General features: G+C 44.9%; 1 protein-coding gene across 10 annotated transcripts in view; it reads left to right on the top strand.

Annotated features, from left to right (window-relative positions):
• The window catches only part of SGCD (sarcoglycan delta), a 352976-nt gene that overhangs the window by 307821 nt on the left and 23192 nt on the right, over positions 1-21963 (top strand). For all 10 annotated transcript variants that reach the window (XM_054217450.1, XM_054217448.1, XM_054217454.1 and 7 more), the window contains one exon: positions 3604-3676. In XM_054217450.1, coding sequence (XP_054073425.1) covers positions 3604-3676 — 73 coding nt within the window. The remainder of the gene's footprint in view (positions 1-3603; positions 3677-21963) is intronic.

The raw sequence follows: 21963 nt of genomic DNA, 5'->3' as shown, positions 1-21963 counted from the left end.
TAGGGACGTTGCCATCCTGGAAGCATCCAACACGGAGAAGAAATTTTTACTGCTTTCTAAGCACATGACCTTGGACTTCATATTTTTAAATTTCTCTCTCTCTCCTTCCACTGCCTGAGGTCAAACATTTGTTTCTCCATGACATCCCAATTCTCTTCTGCATTGCCAGAATAACCCAATTCAGTGTCAACAGCACATTTCCCTCACACTTTCCTTCTTTTTTTGCCAAAGCCTTTAGTTAAACCACTAAATGAGGTCACTTCCTCCAGCCTAACGCCTTCACTTTCAAGGCAGTCCAGCACTGATGCTATCACGGCTTGGTTGGCGTCTTCCATAGGGGCCAAGATCCAGACTTTGGCACAAATATCCAGTGTAGTTGAATCTGTCCAAGGCAGTTGTTTCCATCGGGATGCACTGTGGGAGCTGCCGATCCCCCAGGCAGAGACTGAGACTCTTCAGCGTGGAAGAGAGGGGGCTGGTGGGAGTGGGCACACTGGAGGTCTATACAATTTCCAGTAGCACAGAAAGAAGAGGATGGTTATTTACTGGTTTTCACAGTCCAAGGCAGAACAAGCATCCCGTGAAATCACCAGGCAGCAGGTTGAAACCAAAGGAAGAACTTCTCCAGAGTATTTAATTCACCTGTAAGCCCCCCGCTACAGAAATGGGGACACTTAAAATGGTAATTAGGTGAGGTGAGGAAAGATTATCAGCGTCTCTCCAGTGGCTGGATGATGCTGCCGGCTCAAGGAGTCCCTCAGCTGCCGGCAGCCAGAGTCAAGGGAGGGATGTCTCGGTCCTGGTCCCTTAGCATCCCCTCATGGCTGATGTCCTACTCAGTGACAGGGACAGGGGGCAGTTCGGGAGATCTTGTGTTCTTAAAAGAGAATAACAAGAAATGATATTGTCGAGGCAGGAAGCCTTATGAAGGCAGGTAGCATTCACTTCTGATTCATGTCAAAGGAGAGAAACAGAAGGATCTGGAAATCTCGTTCCTGTTCCCAGTGCACAAGGGACTCTTCCATGGATCTGGGAATAAAAAAGAGAGGGAAAGAGGGTTTAAGAACTGTGTGTAGGGAAAGGAAAACAGGGAGATGGAGCAAAGGAATAGCAGGCTTTTTTATTTTCAACCTTCCTGGAATGACTACTTGGAGTCTTCACTGGCTTTGTTTCCAAAGTTGCTTCCTGCATTTAAATTAAATAATGAAAGCCTGGAAAACCCCAAGTAATTAGAAATATGATAAATTTTCCCCTTATTCTGCAGGCATTCCAGGTTACATGCAGATCGTTATTTTGAGCTTTGTATAACTTGAGTAGCTGACTTAAAGTGTGTAAAAATGAATTAAAATTACCAGCATAAAGTCACTATGTAAGCAATGCAGGTGGAAAGGGTACAAGAATATCTATGTGCACCTCTCCAGCTACACTTCCTCCTCTTCCTCCCCTCAAAAATCGTTATTTTATTATGCAGATATGTGCAGGCTCCGTCTTTTGCTAAGTTCCATTGCAAAGCTAATAGCCGAAGCAATTGTGTGGATAAGCAGAGACTTAAATCATTTGGAAACTGTTGAGAGAAGACAGATCTGATAATAATAACCTTCATGGCTGGCGAGTTGCAGCTGCTTTTGACAACTTGTGACGATGAAGGCTTATAGTAAAGTTAAGAGGTAAATATCTGTACTGCGCCATAGGATCAATTTCAATTCTCAAGTATAAAGCCTCAAACTTTAGACTGCTTTTACCATCTTTGAACTTATTTTGGTTTTCTCTAGGTTACGAAGGAGTTGGGTTTTTTTATAAATCGTAGAGTGCTTATTTTCATTCTGATATTTTTCTTTAACACAGTGGGGCAGCGTAGTTAATTTATTTCAGTGCAAAGAAAGTGCAGTCTTACTGAAGCCACAGGTGTTTCTCGCTTACAGCAGAAGTTACAGAAGGATGCTCTATTAACATGTTTTGCATCATCTCAGAACACTTTTTATTCTATAGTGGTGACTTCCAGACTGCACGTAGGTAACAATTATAATAGCACGTTTTAAGAGAAGTCTCAAACAGTATGCGTGAAAGGTCTCATCAGGATCTGTGGTTCGCACCAATAGCTTTATCAAAGAAAAAATTAAGGAAATAAAAAAATTCCACTGGTGCAGTTTGCATGCTGACACTGAAATTGCTGTCATGATTACAGGTAATGAATGACTTATTATTCACGATGCATCTGAACACAAGACCACAGGTCTAAATTTAAGAAAACGGGTCATACTTGCTCACTAGGAAGGCAGCTATGTATTAGAGAACATGAACATGAATTTCTAGTGCACTGCTATATGTAAGGCACTTAGTACCATTCTTAGCTGTGTTTTAATTGGAAGTATCAATGGGACCAAGAACGTGGCGTTCTGCGGCGTAGAGCATCAGTGACAGACTTGGGGACCCCTGTGTCCCAACAGAGTATTTTAAAAGTGGGATGGGTTCAGAAAAGAGCAATGAGAAGTCCAGAAAATCTGCTTCACAGTGAATGATTCAGAAAGCCGTAACTTTTCAGCAAATCAGAGAAGGTTGGGGTGGTTGGGTCACCGTCGGTAACTACCTACAGAAGGTGGAGACTCTGCTCATGCAGGGCCGATTGGCTGGCACGAGAAGATTTAGTGGCTGAAAGCTGAAGTGAGACCAGTTCAGATTAGATGCACATGTTTAGATTAGAATAATTACTGGAAAGGCTTTCCGGAGGATGGCATGGGCTGCCTTTGGCTTAAAACAATGATGACGGAGAGAGCGCATCTTTCTAGAGAGACAGAGCACAGCTCGGTCACAAAGCACAGACCCGATGCGGGATGGCTGGGGGAAATGGCCCAACCCGGGCTATGCAGGTGGCCATGGAAGAGGTTTGAGGGTTGCAGTGGCCTGAAGCTCAGGAAAGCTGTTTGTATGACCTAGCAGTTGACAGCTTGCGATCTAAAAACAGTCAGCAAGTGGGGATGGTGCTGCCTTCCCTGCCATCTCTAAGAGAAGGGGGACATGAGCAGTAGTTAAATGACTTCTGGGTCACACATCGAGCTGGTGGCCAGGCTGGGACTAGAGCAGACTCTGCTGCCGGCTTGTGCTGCGTTTCATCAGGCGGACACCTCCCTCCTCGTCCCCAGGCAGGAGCACAGCCTGGCCGGAGAGGCACCTGCAGTGATCGAGCCAAAATTCGGGTTTCTCCTTCCAGTATCTCTCAGAGCCCAGCAAAAGAATTAATGTCATGACATGCACCCAGGTTCATTAATGAGGAGCGTAGCTGGATTAGATGCCTGGTTACCAAGGGGGTGTCTTTTCCAAGCTCCCTGCATCAGTTGGGTCAGCAAACTCTTCCCACAGTCGGGGTGCAATCAGCTGCTTTTACGGCCAGAAGCGCAGTTTAAAGGCAAATCCTGGTTGTAATCAAGGCAGCCCATTTCAGATGATCAAGGTCTGGCTTTTCCTGGGGACAGAAGGGATGCGTGCAAGAGAGGAATGGGGTTAGGCAACGGGTTAAATTGCACCTAGGTATGATTTGACAATCACTCCCCTGATAACAGCTTATAATGTTTACAATTTGTCTTCTGTTTTGTTTTGTGATTTCAGGAGCAGAAGGCACAGTGTTCCCTAAATCTATAGAAACTCCCAATGTCAGGGCAGACCCCTTCAAGGAACTAAGGTAAACTTTGGAATATGGTTTAACGGTAACTCAGTGGCGCCTTGTTGGAGTTGCGCGTTCTGCTGGGCATCATTTCTGCTTTTGCATAAGAGCTTGGGGATTCACTTTGGAAGGCATCACCGAGAGGATGCCATGGAAGAGAAGGGCCCTGCCATGTTTACATGTAATATGACCGAGCTAAAGGCAATCACGGGTCATGAGAGCATCGTTTCTCCTCTGCAACATGCTCTGCATACCCTGGGCTCAGTATTTGTTAAAAGTGGAGAAATCTTTTTCTGGTTGTGTAGGGAGGTACAGGAGTCCGTGCTGAATCACAGGGAGTAGCAGCAGGCAAAAGGATAATGCTCGCCGGCATTATCTGTCTTGCAGAATTGCAAACCCCCCCTGATCTACACAGGGTCTAGCTGTGCGTGCATGTGACTGCTGACACTCGCAGAGATGCCGCTTGCTGACAGCAATATATCAGGAGGGAATAAACAGCAAAGCTACAGAGAACCAGCTTTACCCTCAAGCTAATGTTGGGCATTATGTTTATTTAAAAAAAAAAAAAAAAAAAAGCGTGGCACTACAGGTTAGTTTGGATGACTAGTCTCTGAAAAGAGACTAATCATATGGCCTAATAAATTATTGACTGAATCTCCTGATATCTTCTGACCAAGAGGGCTGTAGGGGTTTGCCATCAGTGCTCTAATTATCCTTCCTTAGCAAAAGAGAGTTAGAGAAGAGGTGAAAAAAATCTCCAGAAGGACGTCTTGTCCTTAGGTCTTGGGTTGCAAACTCTCCTTTTCTGGAAACTGCTGGGGATGAAGCAATCTTCAGGCAGCTGAAGTTGTGCAGGGGCGCTGCAGATTTACTGCGGATGCACCGAGGCGGGAGAGGACCTCTCATTAACTCTCTCTGCTCTGGTACTGGGGATAGTTATGGCCTCGCTAGATGACCGTGGAAGATGAAGAATATCCTGGCTGCCTTCCCTTGGGTCTATTGCTATCTTTCGGTTTCTCTCTGGAAACACTCTAATTGTTCCCATTTTGCTCTCTGGGGATCAGATGTCAGACAACAAGTGCAGTGATGGCGCGATTCAGTTTGTTATGAAAGTTTGTTCTCTTTCTCCATGCAGCGACTTTAACCCTGCCTTGTGGTTTTCCCAATCTTGGTATACTTCCCTTAAAAAAAAGAGGAAACGGGGTCTTTGTTCAGCTTCGTGTGCAGCTGCCAGGGCAGCTCCAGGGTCTGCTGTGGTGGAAGGAGCCCCAGCAGGGCAGGGCGCGGTGGTGCCGAGCACACGCACCCTCCAGTTCTTCAGCAGAGCACACAAATGGAGCAGCCAGCGGGGGGATGGATTTGTAGGGGAGGTTCAGGTGAGAAAGGCTTTCTGGCACAGCCTGTTTTCACTGATACTTTCGGGGGGGGGGGGAAAAAAACAAACCCCGAAAAAAAAAATCAAGATCATGGTTAAATTATCCAACAGCATCTAAATAACTTACAAAACCAGGTTCCATTTTTAGTAGTGCAAGAGAAAGGCAAGATTTTAGGTCCACGTTTCTGGTTACTTAGGATTTTTCTAAACATGGGAGGGGAACTTAATCCAAATAAGTATAGGGTGTCATATTAGAGGGGACAAATGTGAATTAAAATGGCCTTAATTGGATTGAGTATGCTTCTGTTCCAAAGAGAATTAAGCTAAATGAAATTGAAATGAATTAATGGCAGTATCCATGCGAGGGGTTGATTCGGTATATTTGATCTGCTTTAAATTCATGTTGTTATTTCACTTGTTTTATGTAGAAAGCTGTTAGATAACTGACTTTCTTTGAAATTAGTGGACTGGGTGAAACAAATCCTGTAAAAACCTGGTGGGTTTTTTTTCTTTTTCTTTTTTTTTTAAGGGATAATCATTGACTAGTATTTACTTTGAAAAAAAACAAGTCCCACAGGGTTCTAAAACATTTTGTGCGGTTCTGAAAATTTTATCTTGGCAAAAATAAATGTTTTTTCCACTGCTCTGAGAAGAAAAGAGCCCATGGTAGCACTGTTTTGACAAAGCAAGGTTTCCCAAGAGCAAACGCTTTATTCCTCCCCAAACCGAGAACCATCCGTTTCTCTCTCTATATGTTGGAGCGCTGGCTGTTTCTTAGGTAAAATGGTGCCTTTTGGGTGCAGTACAGAGTTCACAGAGGAAATAATCTTACTCTGGGGGGACATCTTTTGGCACCTTCCTATTTTGATGGCAATGTGTGTGCATAAGGTGTCCTTTTGGCCTATTTAAAAAGATGCTGCAGTGAAAGGGGACTGAATGCGATGGCAGCCTGTGGGTCCCAAGCTGTCACACACTGCTAGAAAAGCAGCATTGTAAACATGCACTCAGTAGCCGGTTTGACTCTAAAGGACCATTTTTTCTGTATTAAATAGTGCAAACTTTCTTTCCTCCTTAGGCGGAAGTTCGCGGGGTGGGAAAGTGCACATTCAGCTATCGCAGGCTGTTGCCAGACACCGCCAACCTCCATCACTCTTCTAAGACCAAATGGTTACCATTAGTTACGTGATTTACCCATTTGCTCTTTTCGGTACCATACTGACTCCCACTTCTTCTTTAGGAGACTTCAGAATAAGGTGACAGCAACTGTCACTACCAGAAAGAGGAGACCAACTGCTCCTGTCACCACTGGGAGTCAGACCATCTGTATGTCTTCTTTCCCTCCCTCCCCTCCTTACCAGACAGCCTGATTTCCCCGGCAAGATAGGCTGTATGCCATCGTGCCACTCATCTCTATTTCTTTCCTTCTTTTCCTCCCACCTCCCAAAGGCCTCCAGTCATGCCCATGTGTCACAAAGACTGACACGCTTTGAGTGGTGGCGCACACGTTCTCAACAGACTTTCTGTCCCCGTTTAGCTGACAAACGGTCTTGGGTTCATATAGCCTAATTCATTTATTTGTAACTGGCTGCTCTACAACGTGGTCGCCATCCTGGAGAACAGGCAAGGGGTGATCCTCTTTTCTGAGTGCCCTTTTTAAAACACACTTGTCTGCAGTCGTTTAGGTTGAGGAAACTCAGGTGGCAGTACGTGCAGAGCTTTTTCCTCACAAGCTAAGCCTATCAGAGAGCCACACAGCTGCAAAAATTGGTTTGGTGCTCCTTTGGCCCAGGTCTGGACTTTGCTGCTGAGTCTTCTCAGGAGATGCTCTTCCATGTTGCAGAGAAACTCATGTGTCCTAAAACAAGAGTCCTGTTCAGCCCAGTATCAGTTGTAGTAGAAAAGCCAGAGCTCATAAATGTCTTGTTTAGTGCAGGGAGTTATTGAGGGTTCATGTTTCCTATTTGGGATGTAGAACATTCTTTAATAATGACCTGAGAACTATGGATGGTTGAAAGACTATTCGATGTATTTCTGTGAACAGTTCAATGTTTTTACTTATTTAAAGTAATTTTAGACTCTTGAAAGTTTTGGTAGTTGTTTATTGGGCTCTAAACTGATCAAAAACAGTAAAAAGAAAAGCAAACAAATTCAAAATATTTTCAAATTCTTGGAATGTTTAACATTGCCATTCGGTATCATCCCAAAATAGTTTAGGGAGAGGGCTTGAGAGATTTGTTTGGACATTGAAATATTTGTACTCATCTGCACTGACTCTTTTTAATGCAGGTTGGCGTCTTTGACGTAAGGAAATGGGATTGCCTATGTATAAAAGTTGAATTCAAGATGATCTTTTCTCACTGGATTATTTTAGCAGCACCCAAGTAACTTGGCAAGAGCCTGTCTTGAGAGCATCTCCTTGACACTGGCAGGAATCACTTGCCTTTCTCTATTTATCTTCTTCCAAAAGGCAAATATATGCCAAGGAGGCTAACAGATGTTGTCCAACAAACAGAAGATCAGCACTCTTCCAAGGTGAGGGATGAAGGCTAGACGAGCCAATGAGCAAGGAAGAAGGGAAATAATTTGAGGGGAGGGGATTAAAAGGTGGGTGATCCAATATAAGAAAAAAAATATCAGGAGGATGTTGTAAAACTGCTAAGTTCTGGAAGCCGGGAGGGTGTGTGCGTGGTGGGCACTGTGTTATAGCATCCATTGCGGTCCCTGAGCTCAGAGCGAGCATAAGGACCTCCCCAGTGTCCAGGTCGCGCTGGGCGGGGGCACCCGGAGCACGGAAACCTGGTTTAGGGCATTTTCGCTCCCAGAGTTAAATAAAAAGGAATCAGCCTGCATGAAATGCACTCCATGAGGGGCAAGCACACACCTGGAATTCATCCACAATTATTGTAGGGTAAAAATGCAGTAAACTGCTCATCCAAGACCAGGAAACCAAGGGATGACTGTTTTTCCTGTAATGCACAAATATAGTTAAGGGAGAATTAATCCCTTGGGCTTGAAAGGGTAATTTTTGACCAAAGTTAATTATGAAGCACTGGAAGTACCAAATGGCAGATGAAATGTACTTGCAGCTTGATTTTATTAGCGCAATTCTGCCTTACCATGTACTGCACTGAACTATCCAAATAGTCCAAGTGAGACCTATTGTAACAAAAAGCAATTTAAATACGGTGCTCAGCTAATGTAACAATACTCGTTTTGCAAAACAATAATTCTTACCGCATTGAGGTTTCTCTCAGCTGTGTTTCACAAGGCAGCAGAGACATTTTCAATAAGCACAAACACAAATAATGTTTCTGTCTAAAACCCGTTACATTAATAAAGATTAAGAGAATAAAGATTAGAGGAAATGCAAAAAAATGAAAGGTATGAAAGAGGACGTAATTGGTGGGAAATGGAAGTCGTTTATGAAGACTAGTGTTTGATATTGAAACACTGTTCGGTTTACAGCAAACACGTGGGGATTCCTGTGCGGTGTCAGCGAGGGGAAAATGGCCAGTGTAGCCTCGTATCTACCTGGTGTTATTTTCTGATTGATTTACCAGAAGGGATGCAATTCTTTTCTCTGTTACGCCAGTGCAATTCCAATAATTTTGGTAGTCCTACCAGCTTAAAAGACAAGAGACTTTTGCCTTGGGATGAGCTTTGCCTTCCACTTGAAACAAGTATAACTATTTTCATATGACACAGATGGGTTGGATTTATATGACTGTCTCCGTGGAAGTCAACACATACCTATTAGCATACAGCTAAAATGAGATAACAGGTTCCTGCTTTCTGAACTTCAAGCTAATTTAAGTGGACATTGATGAGTTTCTTTTCAATGACAGAGGTCCTCGTCACTCTCCATTTTCTAATCTAGGAGACCGCATCTGACCTAACAATTTCCCAATGACAGCTAAGGCTTCCTGAAATGCTTGCTGTTGGATGAAGCTTTCTCAGAGCAGAATTCACACTGATTTCACAGCCACAGCTACTTTGTTTTAGCCTTTCCTCCTGTTGACATCCCTTCAAAGCTGCTGTCTGTTCATCTATTATAGAAGACAAGCCACGGCCCTCCCATATCAAAGGCAGTCTTTCCATAGGCTTCTTGTGGGCAGTGTATTAAGATCTGTTTACACCTTTGGATATCAGGCTCGGAGTTAAGGAGGCAGTTGATTGCTGGGGCTTTCCATCTGTTAAAGTATTTCTATTGCAAAAAGGCGGAGAGGGGGGTTGCTGTTCTCTTCCCTTACTCCAGCAAATCTTCTCTTAATGGCCTTCATCTCTTTCACACCCAGCACCAAGCTCTTGGTGCCCTTTCCTTCCCTGTCTTCAGCAGGTGAAGCACAGATTTGGATGAGATGCTCAGGAAGCACATGCCCGGGAAATGGCAGAGGCATTGACGGAGCTTTGCTGATTTATCCCAGCTGGATAAATTGTGGCCCTACCCTGCTCACAGTGCTGCTAATAGCATCTGTCTGTAGACGGGCAGATCCTCGTCAAAGAGGGCTGATGGTCGGTGAAAGCAGGCTTGGCAGGAAGGGGAGCTTGGCAGGAAGGTGTCTGGAACGCAGTATACTGCTGAAGTGAAAAATGAGATGGGCTCAAGCTAGGGAAGGAAGACAAAGCAGTGGGAATTTGTGGTTGAGCAGCCTTCAGTGGGGTGCATGGCTCTTCCCAGGTGTGCTCGTGTCCCCTGTGCTGCAGGAACGTGTGGGTGCGAGAGCTACGTGGCACTTCAAGTGAAAACAGGAGTGGCAATAAGGGAGGTAAGGGGACAGATTTCTAAATGAAACTACTGACAAATCGTAGAATCATAAAATTGTCTAGGTTGGAAGGGACCTTTCAGATCATCTAGCCCAACCATCAGATATCCAGTCCCACCGTCAGTGGCACAGCCTATGGGACAGAGAGCAGTGGAAATGTGCCTCACATTTGGTGGTTGGTGGGAGGTTACACAGGACTCCTCTTCTGCATATAATTAAGCAGCATAATTGCAACTGGAGCAGCGGCTCCAGACAGAGACCAATTTAACTTTTCCTGGGTCCTGAATAAAATCCAACAGCCTGGTTCATTATTCTCTCTCTGCATTTATTCTGTAGGGGTTTCCTAATGCAAACAAAGCCTTTTTCTGGGAGATATTAATCACCCATCCTGACCGTTATCTCAGATTGAATATCTTTCTTGTACACAAGATCTGTATCCTGCCTAGGTGCGTTGCGCCCAGGATTGTCATTAGCTTTCAACAGCAGAATGTCGCTTGCTCCATAATCAGAGCATTCATCTAACCTTCGAGTGCCGCTCACAAAGGTGTACGAGCCAGAAGTCCTCTGGGACTTGAGAGAAACCCTGTCGGTGTGACCGATCTGTACAGTCAGACATGCACATATATCCATTTGAATAACAAAAATGTGAGCTTTTTTGCTTTTTTTAACTCTCTGTGCAGCACACCGCTAACCTTGAGTAGAAAATAGATGCTAATAAATGCAAGGTCTTAAAAATGTGAATTATGGCCATTTCACACTCCATGGCAGACAAACACTGGTGAAATGCCTTAATACTTAATTACAATGCTTGTCCTTCTCTCAAGTGCAGATGACATCCCTCGGATAGATTTTGCAATGACATCTGTGGAAATAAGTTGCGAAACTAATTAGTTATTCATATAATACAGAATATTGACTGTGCACTGATTAAAAGGCTGTGGTGACACATCTAACATGATGTATCTGTGTAGTAGGTTAGTCTGCTCCCCGAGGTGGTATTTTTTGAAAGGTCTTACAGAAAATGATAAAAATACCCTTTAGCCTCTAGAATGCAGATGTTTATAGAAGGTGGTGTCTTTCATTTACATTTTGGTAATGATTAAGGAGAGCGGCCGTGTTCTTGAGTGACATACCTCAGTGCTCGTGCCCTGGGAGGCAGGCTCGAGGGACCATTTGTTGGGGTGTCAACTCTAAGGTTCTGCAGGTTATTGACTACCTGCAGCCATAAGTGTCCTAAAAGCAATCATTAGGCGACTGGCCAGAGAGAAGGGCAGGCTAACCCGCGCTTCTTTCAGTGCAGGCTGGGCAAGGTGCTAGTTGGCCCTGCAGCAGCGCCTGCCCGGTGCTGCTGGGACGCGGGGTTGCGGGGAGACGCCGCACCGTGAGTCAGTTGGTGTGCTGGTCTGGGACGCGGCATTTGTAATGCTCTGCAAGGCGCTCAAAAGCCATTGTTTTATCGTAACATTTGTACTTGAGATAGAGCTATTTGTACCGAGGATATTGAGCGTGAAATACAGAAGTAAATAGAAAGGTGTCAAGGAAAGCACCTTACCCCACCTATCGCTGTGATCCCAATCCTTTGCAAATAATGTGATATTTAGGATGTAATCGTGTTCAAAATGACTGAATAGCTCAGAAGAGAAGGAGATTTTCCTTTGAACACTGTTCTTATCTTAAAGAAATGAGAGGAATGTAATCCACTGAGGACTATGTTTGCTTTTGGGTAGAAAAATGCATGGGTTTCTTTAATATTTCGCTCTATCCCTTTATACTTCTCTCCAGCTATGTATGAAGCATTTCTAAAACCCGAAGCAAAGAGCAAAGCGGGTAAAATAAAAATCTTGGCCTTACTCAGCACTTGGTACCTGCTTTTAAGGAAGGACTGTGTCCCTGCAAAGACTTGTCAGGCGAGCCTGGGAGCTCCCGCGCCGCGGCCGGGCACAGCCCAGCACGGGGACCGCAGCCGGGGTTTCGCCTGCTGAAAAGCAGCAGTTAATGAACCAGCTTGCTTAAAACCAAGCGTTTAACACAAACTTCTCATGGACTTGGTACAAAATAGGGAAGGACAGTTGAGACGCTTTCCTGCCCAAGTGAGGACTTTCCTGGGGTTTTTTTTCGTACTGCCGTCTGCTGATTTGGCAGGATTTTGCCGTCTGCTGATTTTGCCGTCTGAGGATTTGGCTGTATCAAGGCAAGAATACTTCTTATTTAGTGCGAGCGAGGTACTTTGGGCTATAGAAGTCCACTGTGATTAAAAAGGACACTTAAAATACATTAATTGTACTTCAGACCATAGTCAGGAATCAATAGCTGTTGCATAACCCTATTAAAGAGAGGAGAAAAATGTGTCCATAACTGTAATGGGATTCTCTCTTTTGAAAGCAGCGCTTTGTATACTTACTATGAGAAATCATATTCACTGTGCCTACAGAATCTTTATTCTGAATTTATGTTTCCTGTGGAATACAGTTGTTTTCTCTAGGCCAAACAGGAGTAACTATGTCGTTTCCCCATGACTTGAATTGATTTTATCTTTTTAATGTGCGGTGGCTGCTGCTGCTCTACTCCTCACGTGTATTTTGCAGCATGGATTTATCCCGTGGGTTATTGTGGCACCTCGGGCTGTTTTGAATAGTAATAATTTCCGACCAAGTAGCGTTGCTGAGTTCATTCTAAGGGAATGTCACTCCCTGCTCTTGAGTGGTGTTTGGACTCAGCTCTGCCTCTCCATGTGGAGGCAGCACGTGGCTAATGAGAACACCTTTCTAAGTACATCCCTGGAGGGGTTCAAGGCCAGGCTGGACGGGGCTTGGAGCAACCTGGGCTAGTCGGAGGTGTCCCTGCCCAGGGCAGGGGGGTGGAACAAGATGGTCTTTAAGGTCGCTTCCAGCCCAAACCGTTCTATGATAAATATGACTCAGCAGTCAAACCTGTGTCCCTCTTTGGGGACCAAGCCCTGCACAACCCATAGCTGCTCCTCCGGTCTCTACTTCATTTAGAAGGATAATAATATATTATTAGTATGTGAGCATTCGCTGCGTGCTGCCATGGGGGGGATACGGTCGGTGACCTTGTGTCGGTCTTGCACCTTGTGCTCGCTCGTGTTCCATGAAGGGAGGAAATGGAAATGCAGAAGCTGGCAGGTGGTTCCCCTTTCTCTTCTCCATCTTAGTAACGTTGAGAGGCCGTGGACTTCACCACCTCATTTCCAGATTCTGCTGACACTTCTGAAGTTGCCCCGTCCCCTGCTCGGGTTCCCATCTGAGTTGGCGTTGGAGGGACTCGCTGAAAAAGCAGCAGTTTTTTGAAGCCAAACATGTGAAAGCACCGTATTAGAGGTGGAGGATCCTGGTTCGAAAGGCAAAGTGGCAGCCACCATTTCATCTTTCTGCAGAGGTGGCTGCTATAAATACGTACCTCGGTGCATGCACAGGGCTTTGCCGGCAAGTAAAACAATGCCATGTTGCAGCTGCATGAGGACATTGTGTCCTTGGATAGAAGAAGACAAACTTATAATCGTGTGTTTCACACGGTGTCGCGTGGCTTCGGGGCCATGCAGGAGATGAGGAAGCAGAAATGTGATTTCAACCCAGTAATAGACAAAAAGCAGGTGAGCAGCTCCAAGGAAGCCTGAAAAAGCACGTTCAGAAATCACAGCTTGGTTCTCTGGAGAGGAGGAGCACATCTCCCATGGTGTGGGGCTGCAGAAGCAGAGGAGCTTCCCCCCCGGGTTAGGCTAACACGGACGGGTGTCGGGCTCTTGGGACCCTCCTGGCAGCTCTTTCGGCAGCTGAAACTCAGCTGCAATTCTCTGTTTCTCACGTTGAGCTGACTTCAGTTCCTCAGTTCATGAGTTATCTCTTTCTGTTCACAACACAAAAAGAAAAACACATTCTTTCCCTCTTTGCCTGGTTTCATGTCATTAAGGATGGTTGTGGGAAGGCTGGCTGAGGATGTGTCATAAAGTGACACGGGGGAATCAAGCACAAAAGTAAACCAAAAAAAACCCCAAACTTAGGCCATCCAGGATCATAAAAGAGGTTGTAAAGCAGAGGGGAAATGGCCTCCTGGTGAGTCTGAGAACAGCTGAGAGGGCTGGATAATGAGGGGTTGTGCTGCTGTAAGGAGATGTTCCCTGCCAGTGAACTCACAGAAAATCTGCTTATATTTGATGTAATAAGGGCAAAAAGCAAGACACAAAGGGTTTATGCTGCTAGTGCTGAACTGTGTGGCAGTGTTAAAAATATGTCATGTCCTGTCCACTTCCTTAAGTATTAACATTTTAAAAGACAGAGAAAGAAGTAAAGTAAAATGTCAATTTAATTTTTTTTATTAAGGATTTGGTGTCTTAACTTTAATGAAGGAGTAATAAATATAAATGGATATTAATGGAAGGTTATTAGAGCTGTTCATTTTGATAGGAAATATGCAGTATCTTCTTGTGCAATACGAGAGGTTAAAGATTATTATTGCTTCCTAAAGTTTCTGAAATTAAATTCTCTCTCTTATGACCCACAAGGTATGATTGAAAGTGTGTGCATGTGAAATGGTTTGTAATAAATTCACATTGCAATAAAAGTCTCTTTAGAAAAACAGGATATCTTACAAGAATCAGCTGAGAAGCTGTGTCTAAAGATGGAAGCTTTTTTATAAACCTGAATAACTTCACTTTGGAAACCCAAGTGTTGCCAGAAGAATCACCTGGAAATCACGGATAAACTTGTCCTGAGCTTTCAGCCAGCGGTTGAAACCCGGAGTTCCCTGGGTTAAAAACTACTTGACTTCAACATGCCTTTTTCTTGTTTATGCACTTCTAATTAATTCCAAATGACATTTCTGACGCAGCCTTTTAAGGTACAAAAAAATTAAGTCCTTTGTAATTGCCATTCCTTTCTATCTAAAGCCTCCAAACCTCTCAGTATCAAATAATCAATTCCTGTTCCCGCGGGGCAGAGGGAGCTGTGCTGGGAGCACAGTGGAAAAAGCCAGTCCCGACCGTACGGTGCCGGGAGATTTGGGCAATGCATTTCTGCTCCTGGCCAAATCCAAACCTTTAGGTGTACAGCACACTGCGTGGCTTAATTCACTAATAGTTTTTGAAGTACAGGACCTTTGGTAACGTGGGAGTACCGATGCGGTTTTGGTGTTAGTATTAATAGCCTGAATCCTGTGGGCATTGCTTTGCCTTTGTTCAAAAAGAAGTTCCCATGAAGTCTCGCTGAAAACATGAAGGGCAATACTGCTAAAGAGAGTGGAAAACGGTACACTAAATCTCCCCTAGTCCTTTCCTGCTCTTCCCTGCTTCGCATGTGACAGATTTTCTAAACCACCCAGTAAATATGTTGATTTTGTGGGTTCTCAGTTGAGCAGTAGGGTATCATTTAATGTCTCCGTCCGTTGGCATTGTCCTGAACAGCGAGAGAGGACCCAGCAATGACTTTGTCAGGACATTTTGCAGAGCTCTGAGGTACGTGGCATTCAAGCAACATCACAGCAGGAGTCTAAATCTATGAGTGTAGAGGTTAGTTACAGATAGAAAGAATAAATCAAGCAATAAAGGATGCCTATAAAAAAGGATGCTCCCTCTTAAATGAAGACACTTTAGAGTTCATCATAAACCTCTGACATATATTCAGTCACTCTGCCTGCCGTCACAGGCTGAAATATATTTCAAGGTGCCTGCTTATTATGTGCTGTAACCTCTACTAAATACATGCACATTTTCAATGATGTTGCATCATACCTTGTGAACTGATGTGACTTGAAGGGGGAATCGGTGTCAATGCAACGGGAGTTTTGCAGGCACGGGTGCTCAGATACACATTGAAAGTGTTTCTCTGACTCATGCAGTATGTCAGAATGTCTGTGCGATACCAAAGCTAGTGTTGGTTTCATAATCATCTCTTTGAGGAAGCTTTCCTCTAGCTAGATGCCAGTTCTCTGTGTCTGAGTGAAGCAAAGCACCTACAATTTCCTCAGTGTCTGCCTCTCCTAGTCCAGGCTATGGCAGGTTACAGCACTGGCTGACCTGCCGGTGGGACTGAATAATTCTACAACAAATGAAATGCTATTTTTTGGGTTGAATTTCCAGGGAGGGAAAAAAAAAAAAAAACCACTTGACATAAACCAAAGCAACATCTTTGGCTGCGCATTTACTTAGAGCGATGAATATCAAAATTAGCATTCAAGAGGCTGAAATTTCAGCAGAGCCAGTGAATACTTGCATATAATGGTTCTCTTGCTCCTCAAATGGAGATTATGGCTCTCTTGAAAGAATGATTGCAAGACATTGGTAGTACCGATCCTTAAAAATGACCATCCCTTAATTTTTAGTAACTGTCAGGAATTAATGGCACTGGTTTATGGAGCTATCCAGGCCACTTCTGCAGAGCTTCCTTCTTTTCAGAGATAAGGATTCTGGGAAGCTGCTAGTATATGTGTTATCCATCAGGACACATCAGCCACTCTCCATATGGTTTGCTGCAGTCAGAAAAATGCAAATTTTTTTCTTAGAAGTGTCATTTTCTACAGTTCAAGAGCTGCACTTTCTCAAAGAGAGATTGACGGTGAAGCAGAGCAGGCAATAATTATTATTATTAGTCAATATTTCCAAAAGCAACTTGAGACATTTGAGCACCTAAGAGATTCATCTTTTATAATGCTTGATTTTTTCGGAGTATGGTGGTCCATACTGTATAAATATCAGGGGTCATGAGTTGGTCATCTTAAAAAAGAATGTTGGACAATTCTGGCATTTTCTACTTGGTTAAAAAATAATAAAAAGAGGAACTAAACTTAGGGGAAAAAAAAGCTGATGCTTTAAGTGCTCGTGGTCACTATAAGAATGTGCAGACTTTGCAAATCTGACTCAACTACTTGAAAAATGAGATCTACTTTCAGTGGAAGGCTGGAGGCATAGAGACTGGGATGATTAGTTATTATGTGAGAACAGTACGGTGTCTCCCTGTGGCGTGCCGCTAAACTTCTCATAAAAGACCATGAAATCTTGACTTCAAAACATGTCAGGATTACCATGGCTTTTTTCATAGACCTATGCATGTATGAAAAAGTGCTATATGAAGTAAGGGAGAAGTGATGCCTTGTACTTCTTCTTTTGTTGGCTTATCTGTTTTCTCTTGGCATTAAAGTTACCACAATAACAAAGTGTGAAGAGTTTAATGTATGTGAATTAGAGACTTTGGATAGTGTACCAAGTGTATGGACAGGTAGATTCCACCTTACTTTCCATCTGAATAAGTACTGATTTATCCGGGATGGTCGAACAGCTATTTTCTGTTCCAAAACTTAATATACTCATGGAGACAGTGAGGCTGTTGTGTTTTTGAGGGTTATAACTTTGAGTGATCTATGGGCGATGCTAGATTTGACCACGTGTAAATTCCATTCTTCTGTGCTGTGTAAGGCCCTGGTTGCCGGGGAGTTAATGAAGCAGCGTGTGGCTGGGCGGCCAGCGAGCACACCACGCCGTGCTCTTGAGCAAGTCACTCAGAAATACTCGGGCAGCTTTGCCTTTAGCACAGCTCAGCTTTTCCTGCTGTGCGCTCCGCTAATATAAATATTCCTGAGCTGCTTTTATATATACTCAGGCCACCAGCACGTGTCTCTACACTTTTCCTGAAACCCTACCATTTCTTGGATTGAAATAGGAGAGTTTAGAGCTGTTTGGATTCTGTTTCTGTGCTCACAGCACCGAGCACAGTGGGAGCCAGAGCTGGATGTCGCAGTCGCAGGACAAGCCACATTCCCCTTCCCAAGTGCATCCACCAAGTCCTTACCCTTTTGGAGTGGGATGCCAAAGGTCTCCCATTTCCACACCAAACCCTGTGACAGCCCTCGGTGCACAGTGCAGAGCACTATGGAGGTAACCACGCTGGCTTTGGCACTGGAAGAGGGACAGCCCGGGCACCTGGCGGCTTTGCGTGGGGTGATTTGGCCTCCCCCGCTGTGTGTTCCTGCAGGGAGAAATGTTCCCCGTGCATCAGCCATGCCTGCTCTAACTGAGCTCGGGGGCTGGTCTTCCTGGTCCTCAACAGTAAGTGTGCACAGCACAAACGTGCCAGTCCCTGCTAGTAGCTCTGACACCTCCAGCAGCAGAAAGAACTGGTAAATTTGCCTCAGAAGAGCTCCTGGTCTCATTTGCCAAGCTCAGTGCCTATAGTATAGCCTAGTTCACTCCCTCAGTGGAAAGCAAATAGAAAAATCATTTTCGCAGTGCCCAGCAATGTTTATCTTCCAGGTTGGCTGGCCTGCAGTGACATTAGTGTCCCCAGAGCTTCTGAACTTAATCATTTCCAGTTGCTGCTTGCCTGCTTGAAGCAGTCCTAGTCCACCCTCCAGTGTGTTCTTCCTGCCAGTCACTATGGGAACAGCAATCAAAGCTCATATTTATGGCTCTGTAGATGTCCAAGGTCACAGAGCACAGGTCTAGTGGGAACAATTAAAACAGGCCTGTCCAGTTATATCTCTTTAAGTTCTCCCCACATCATGCCTCTAACTAGAGCAGTAAAGTTAAAGCAGCATGACTGTCAGGATGTGACTGCTTTATAAAAGATACCCTTTAGAGGAGATAAAGATACTCTGTGTGCTGTCATCTGTAGAAGCGTACTAGGAGTGTAGTCAGCATCTCTGGATAAAACCTGTCGCCCGGTTTGACTCCGCATCCCCGCGGCCGGAGCTGTACCCTGCAGCCCCGGGCAGGCATTCCCGCGGCGGGAGCTCGGCTCTGCAGGCTGTGGGAGGGCAGCTCCCACCTCCTCCACCACGAACGCTGCTGGGATGGAGTTGTTTGAACTCCTTTGAAGTGGCGGAGTATGTCTATACTGGCTTGGTTGTGTGGTTTCGGTGGTTCTGCCCTGGGTACTCCCATTACTGTCGTCGCCTATAAACCAAAAATTGCGAAAGTTTGTTTTTAGGGTAAGAGCAAATGTTGCTTAAACCTGGTGACCTGCTCTATAGCAGTACACAGGATAAAAGAGGGCTGTGGGAGTCACTGGAGTAAGATGGAGGGAAGACCTGCAGTGAACTTAATAATATCTGAGGGACAGAAAAGTAATTCTTCTGCAATTTCCAAGTTTTGTAAGAGGCAGCTGTCTCCTTCTCCCCTCCTCTTTAAGCCAGAGTCAGGTTCTGTTGAGAGACCTGTGTGATGGGACTCATGGTCCCATTGTATGTGTTTTATTGAGTCTGGGGATGCAATAGGTTCCTTCCCTTGAGCGTTAAAGGGGTATGTTATGTACGAACAAACATCGTTTCGGCCAGAAGATCCAGCAGCAGATACTGCTTGAGATAACATCCAGTTACCTCCTTCACCTGCAGTGGGCACAGGAAGATGCACCACCAGAAATTTAAAAACAGGCCAGCAGGCATGTAAACGTCTTTACAAAAGTCCAGTCTTTCTTAATGGTCCAATTCTAAATATTTTCCCTTCCAATTCACAGCTAATTGAGTTTGGGTAACCAGAGTATGTTTGGCTAATATTTTCTTACATAGGATTAGTTCCTAAATGGTGTAGGTGAAATGAGTTCTTACTGCGCGTAATGCTGTGTAGACAGCAAAAGAGAGAGTCCTTGCACCTACTGTGTCCTGAGCAAACAAGACAAAAGGAGGCCAGGCACGGGACGCTGAAATTGCCTTTCTGGCATGTGCCGCAGTGCGGGGGCGGAGGCAGGAGAAAAGCCAGGTTGACTCCTATTGCCTCTCATCCGCTTCTAAATTGCTTTGAAAAACAACTGTCCACTGCTGCAATAAACTGGGCTGCTGGGATGTTGCATGGACGTGAGAACGTGTTTTAGAGCAGCAGCTCAAAAACCACCAAAGTTCCCATTTTGAAGCCTTGGGCTCACAATATCAAACACTTCCCCGGCGTGTTGATGTACTGCCGTGGGTTTGGGGCTGTTGGTTCTTCACCTTCCTAAATCGCAGCCAAGTCTTGGTCAATGTTTGGACCCAACTTGAAAAGTTGTATTTTGATATCCGGGAAACCTTGAAGTCTGATTATGAAAAATGAAAGGAAACATTGGGAAAATCTGTGAGTCATTAATGTTGAGACTGTAACTTACACGTCTTGGAAAGAAGGGGCAGGAGCTTCGAGTGCCTCCTCCCCACTGAGGAAATTTCTCTGAAGGAAATTTTCTGCTGTATTTCTGTGACGCAGATATAGAGATTTCTCTGAGCTCTGTATGGCAGGCTTGATATTCAATGTCAAAACAAGTGAGCTGTTAGGCTGACTCATTGCAGTGTTGTATCCCAGCACTGACACTGGGTAACGTTAACAAGTGGGCGGTGGTACTGGTTTGGACTGGGAGGTCCAGTGTTGAACGTGGCTCCTCAGTGTGGTGCGTGGAGGTGACACGAATGTCATCGTTTCCTTGGGGCCACGAAGTGAGGACTGGATTTGCTATTCTGGAACCGGAGTTAAGCACTCCTGGCTGCTGGGACACGGGGGTGTTACAAGGAATGCTGAAGTTTTGGTGTTCCCCGTGCTAGGGGTGTGACAGGCCAGCCTTGGCACGTAGCACTTCTCTGTCTATGGGAAGAAGGTGACATTTGGAAACCTGGCAGAGTGCCGGCCTTGAATGGTAGAAATCAAGACATCTCACGTACTTTTTGCTTGAAAAAAACAGGAACACACCCGCATTCTAAAGAAAAGGGGGGAAACATACCCTAACTTCTGCCCTGCCTGGCTCGGTGGTGGCTCTGGGTACTGACACAGATGAAGACCATGTTATTAATTTTCACTGGGAAGGTTTTAGCAGTGGTGACCACCCACAGAGGATTGTCCATATTCCACACGCACTGGAGGAACCCAAACGGAGTTTAAGTTCTCGCCTGTTTTGTTTTCCCTCCTGCTGCCTGCCAAGCAGACAATCAATATATAGTGTTAATGTGACTGCTGAGAGACACCATGAGGGTGCAGGCAATTCAGAAAAAGCAAGGAATTCCAGGAAAATAAATTACACCTCACTGCTGTGATTGTTGTTGGTTTCAAAGGCAGTAAAATAACCACAATTATTTTTTTCTCTTGCAATGTTTCTTCATTATTATTATTATTTTGTTTGGCCATGCAAAGGAAGAATTAAGGTTGATTTTAAGGTCCAATTTCCTTTCCCATGTTAGGTTTCCAAGGTAACTCTATTGACTTTTTTTAAAGGTGGTACTTGAGAAGTCAGTGGGGTTACCTCTGTGTACCTGGGGGCGTTCCCACCGCGCAAGGCCATCTGGTGAAGTTCCTTGCGGAGGTGACGACTCAGGGCCACGCTCTGCAGCGGAGGTGGCAGTCTGCTGTGAGAAAGTTTTCAGATGAGTTGTTTTTGGGTGCTAGGAGAAATCCACGGCACAGAGTTGCCTGTATCATTTGCTGCGTTGGGGCAAATTACTCCCCCTCAGCCGTCTCCACCGCTGCTATACTGCGGGAAACCCAGGGCGCACGGAATGCGCTCGCATGTGGTCACAAAGGCAGTTCATCACAGGGATGAAAATTGAATTCCAGTGCTTCAAACACAGAGCCAGTCCTCCTACCTGCCTGCCTCACTTTTCAAAATCAAAATAAAATAGAGTAAAATGAAATGAAATTCCCAGCTAAAAACCTGTTCTAGGAAGTGGTTATGCCACTGAGTGGTACAGAGGCTTTTCTGACATCAGTTCATTTTCTTTGTAATCCATTTCATTTCACCTCCATGTGACCTCTTCCATTAGCAGCTGTAATTGTCTCTTTGTTATCTGCTAAAAAGTCATATAAGGGAGGTTATTACAGTCAAAACGCAGACTTGCCCACCGAAAGACAGAAGGAACGTCACGGAAGGCAGGAAACGATGAACTTTTTCTCATTTTGCTGCGGTTGACCCAAGGAGCTGGAGAACGGGTTTCTATACCTTAAAACAAACAAGGTCCGCAACCTACAGCGTGGCTGCCAGTGATAGCACAGTGGCATATATCAAACAGCAGGAGCAGAGCCAAGAGACCAGCGCCTGTGAGCAGCAGCGCTTCGTAACTCCCAGTTCCCACCAGTTCCAGGCAGAGCAGGACAGGGGTGTAGCTGCCTTACGCAGAGGTGGGTTCGTGCCGATGTGGTCATCTCCCAGCACATGGTGAATCGCCGCCACCTCGCTCAGCCTCTCTTTTAGTTAAGAAAAAAATATCACCTAGCA

This window comes from Rissa tridactyla, chromosome 11 (assembly GCF_028500815.1).
Source record: "Rissa tridactyla isolate bRisTri1 chromosome 11, bRisTri1.patW.cur.20221130, whole genome shotgun sequence".
Classification (NCBI taxonomy): domain Eukaryota; kingdom Metazoa; phylum Chordata; class Aves; order Charadriiformes; family Laridae; genus Rissa; species Rissa tridactyla.
The sequence above is the reverse complement of the archived record's forward strand: the minus strand, read 5'-3'. Positions and strand labels throughout refer to the sequence as shown.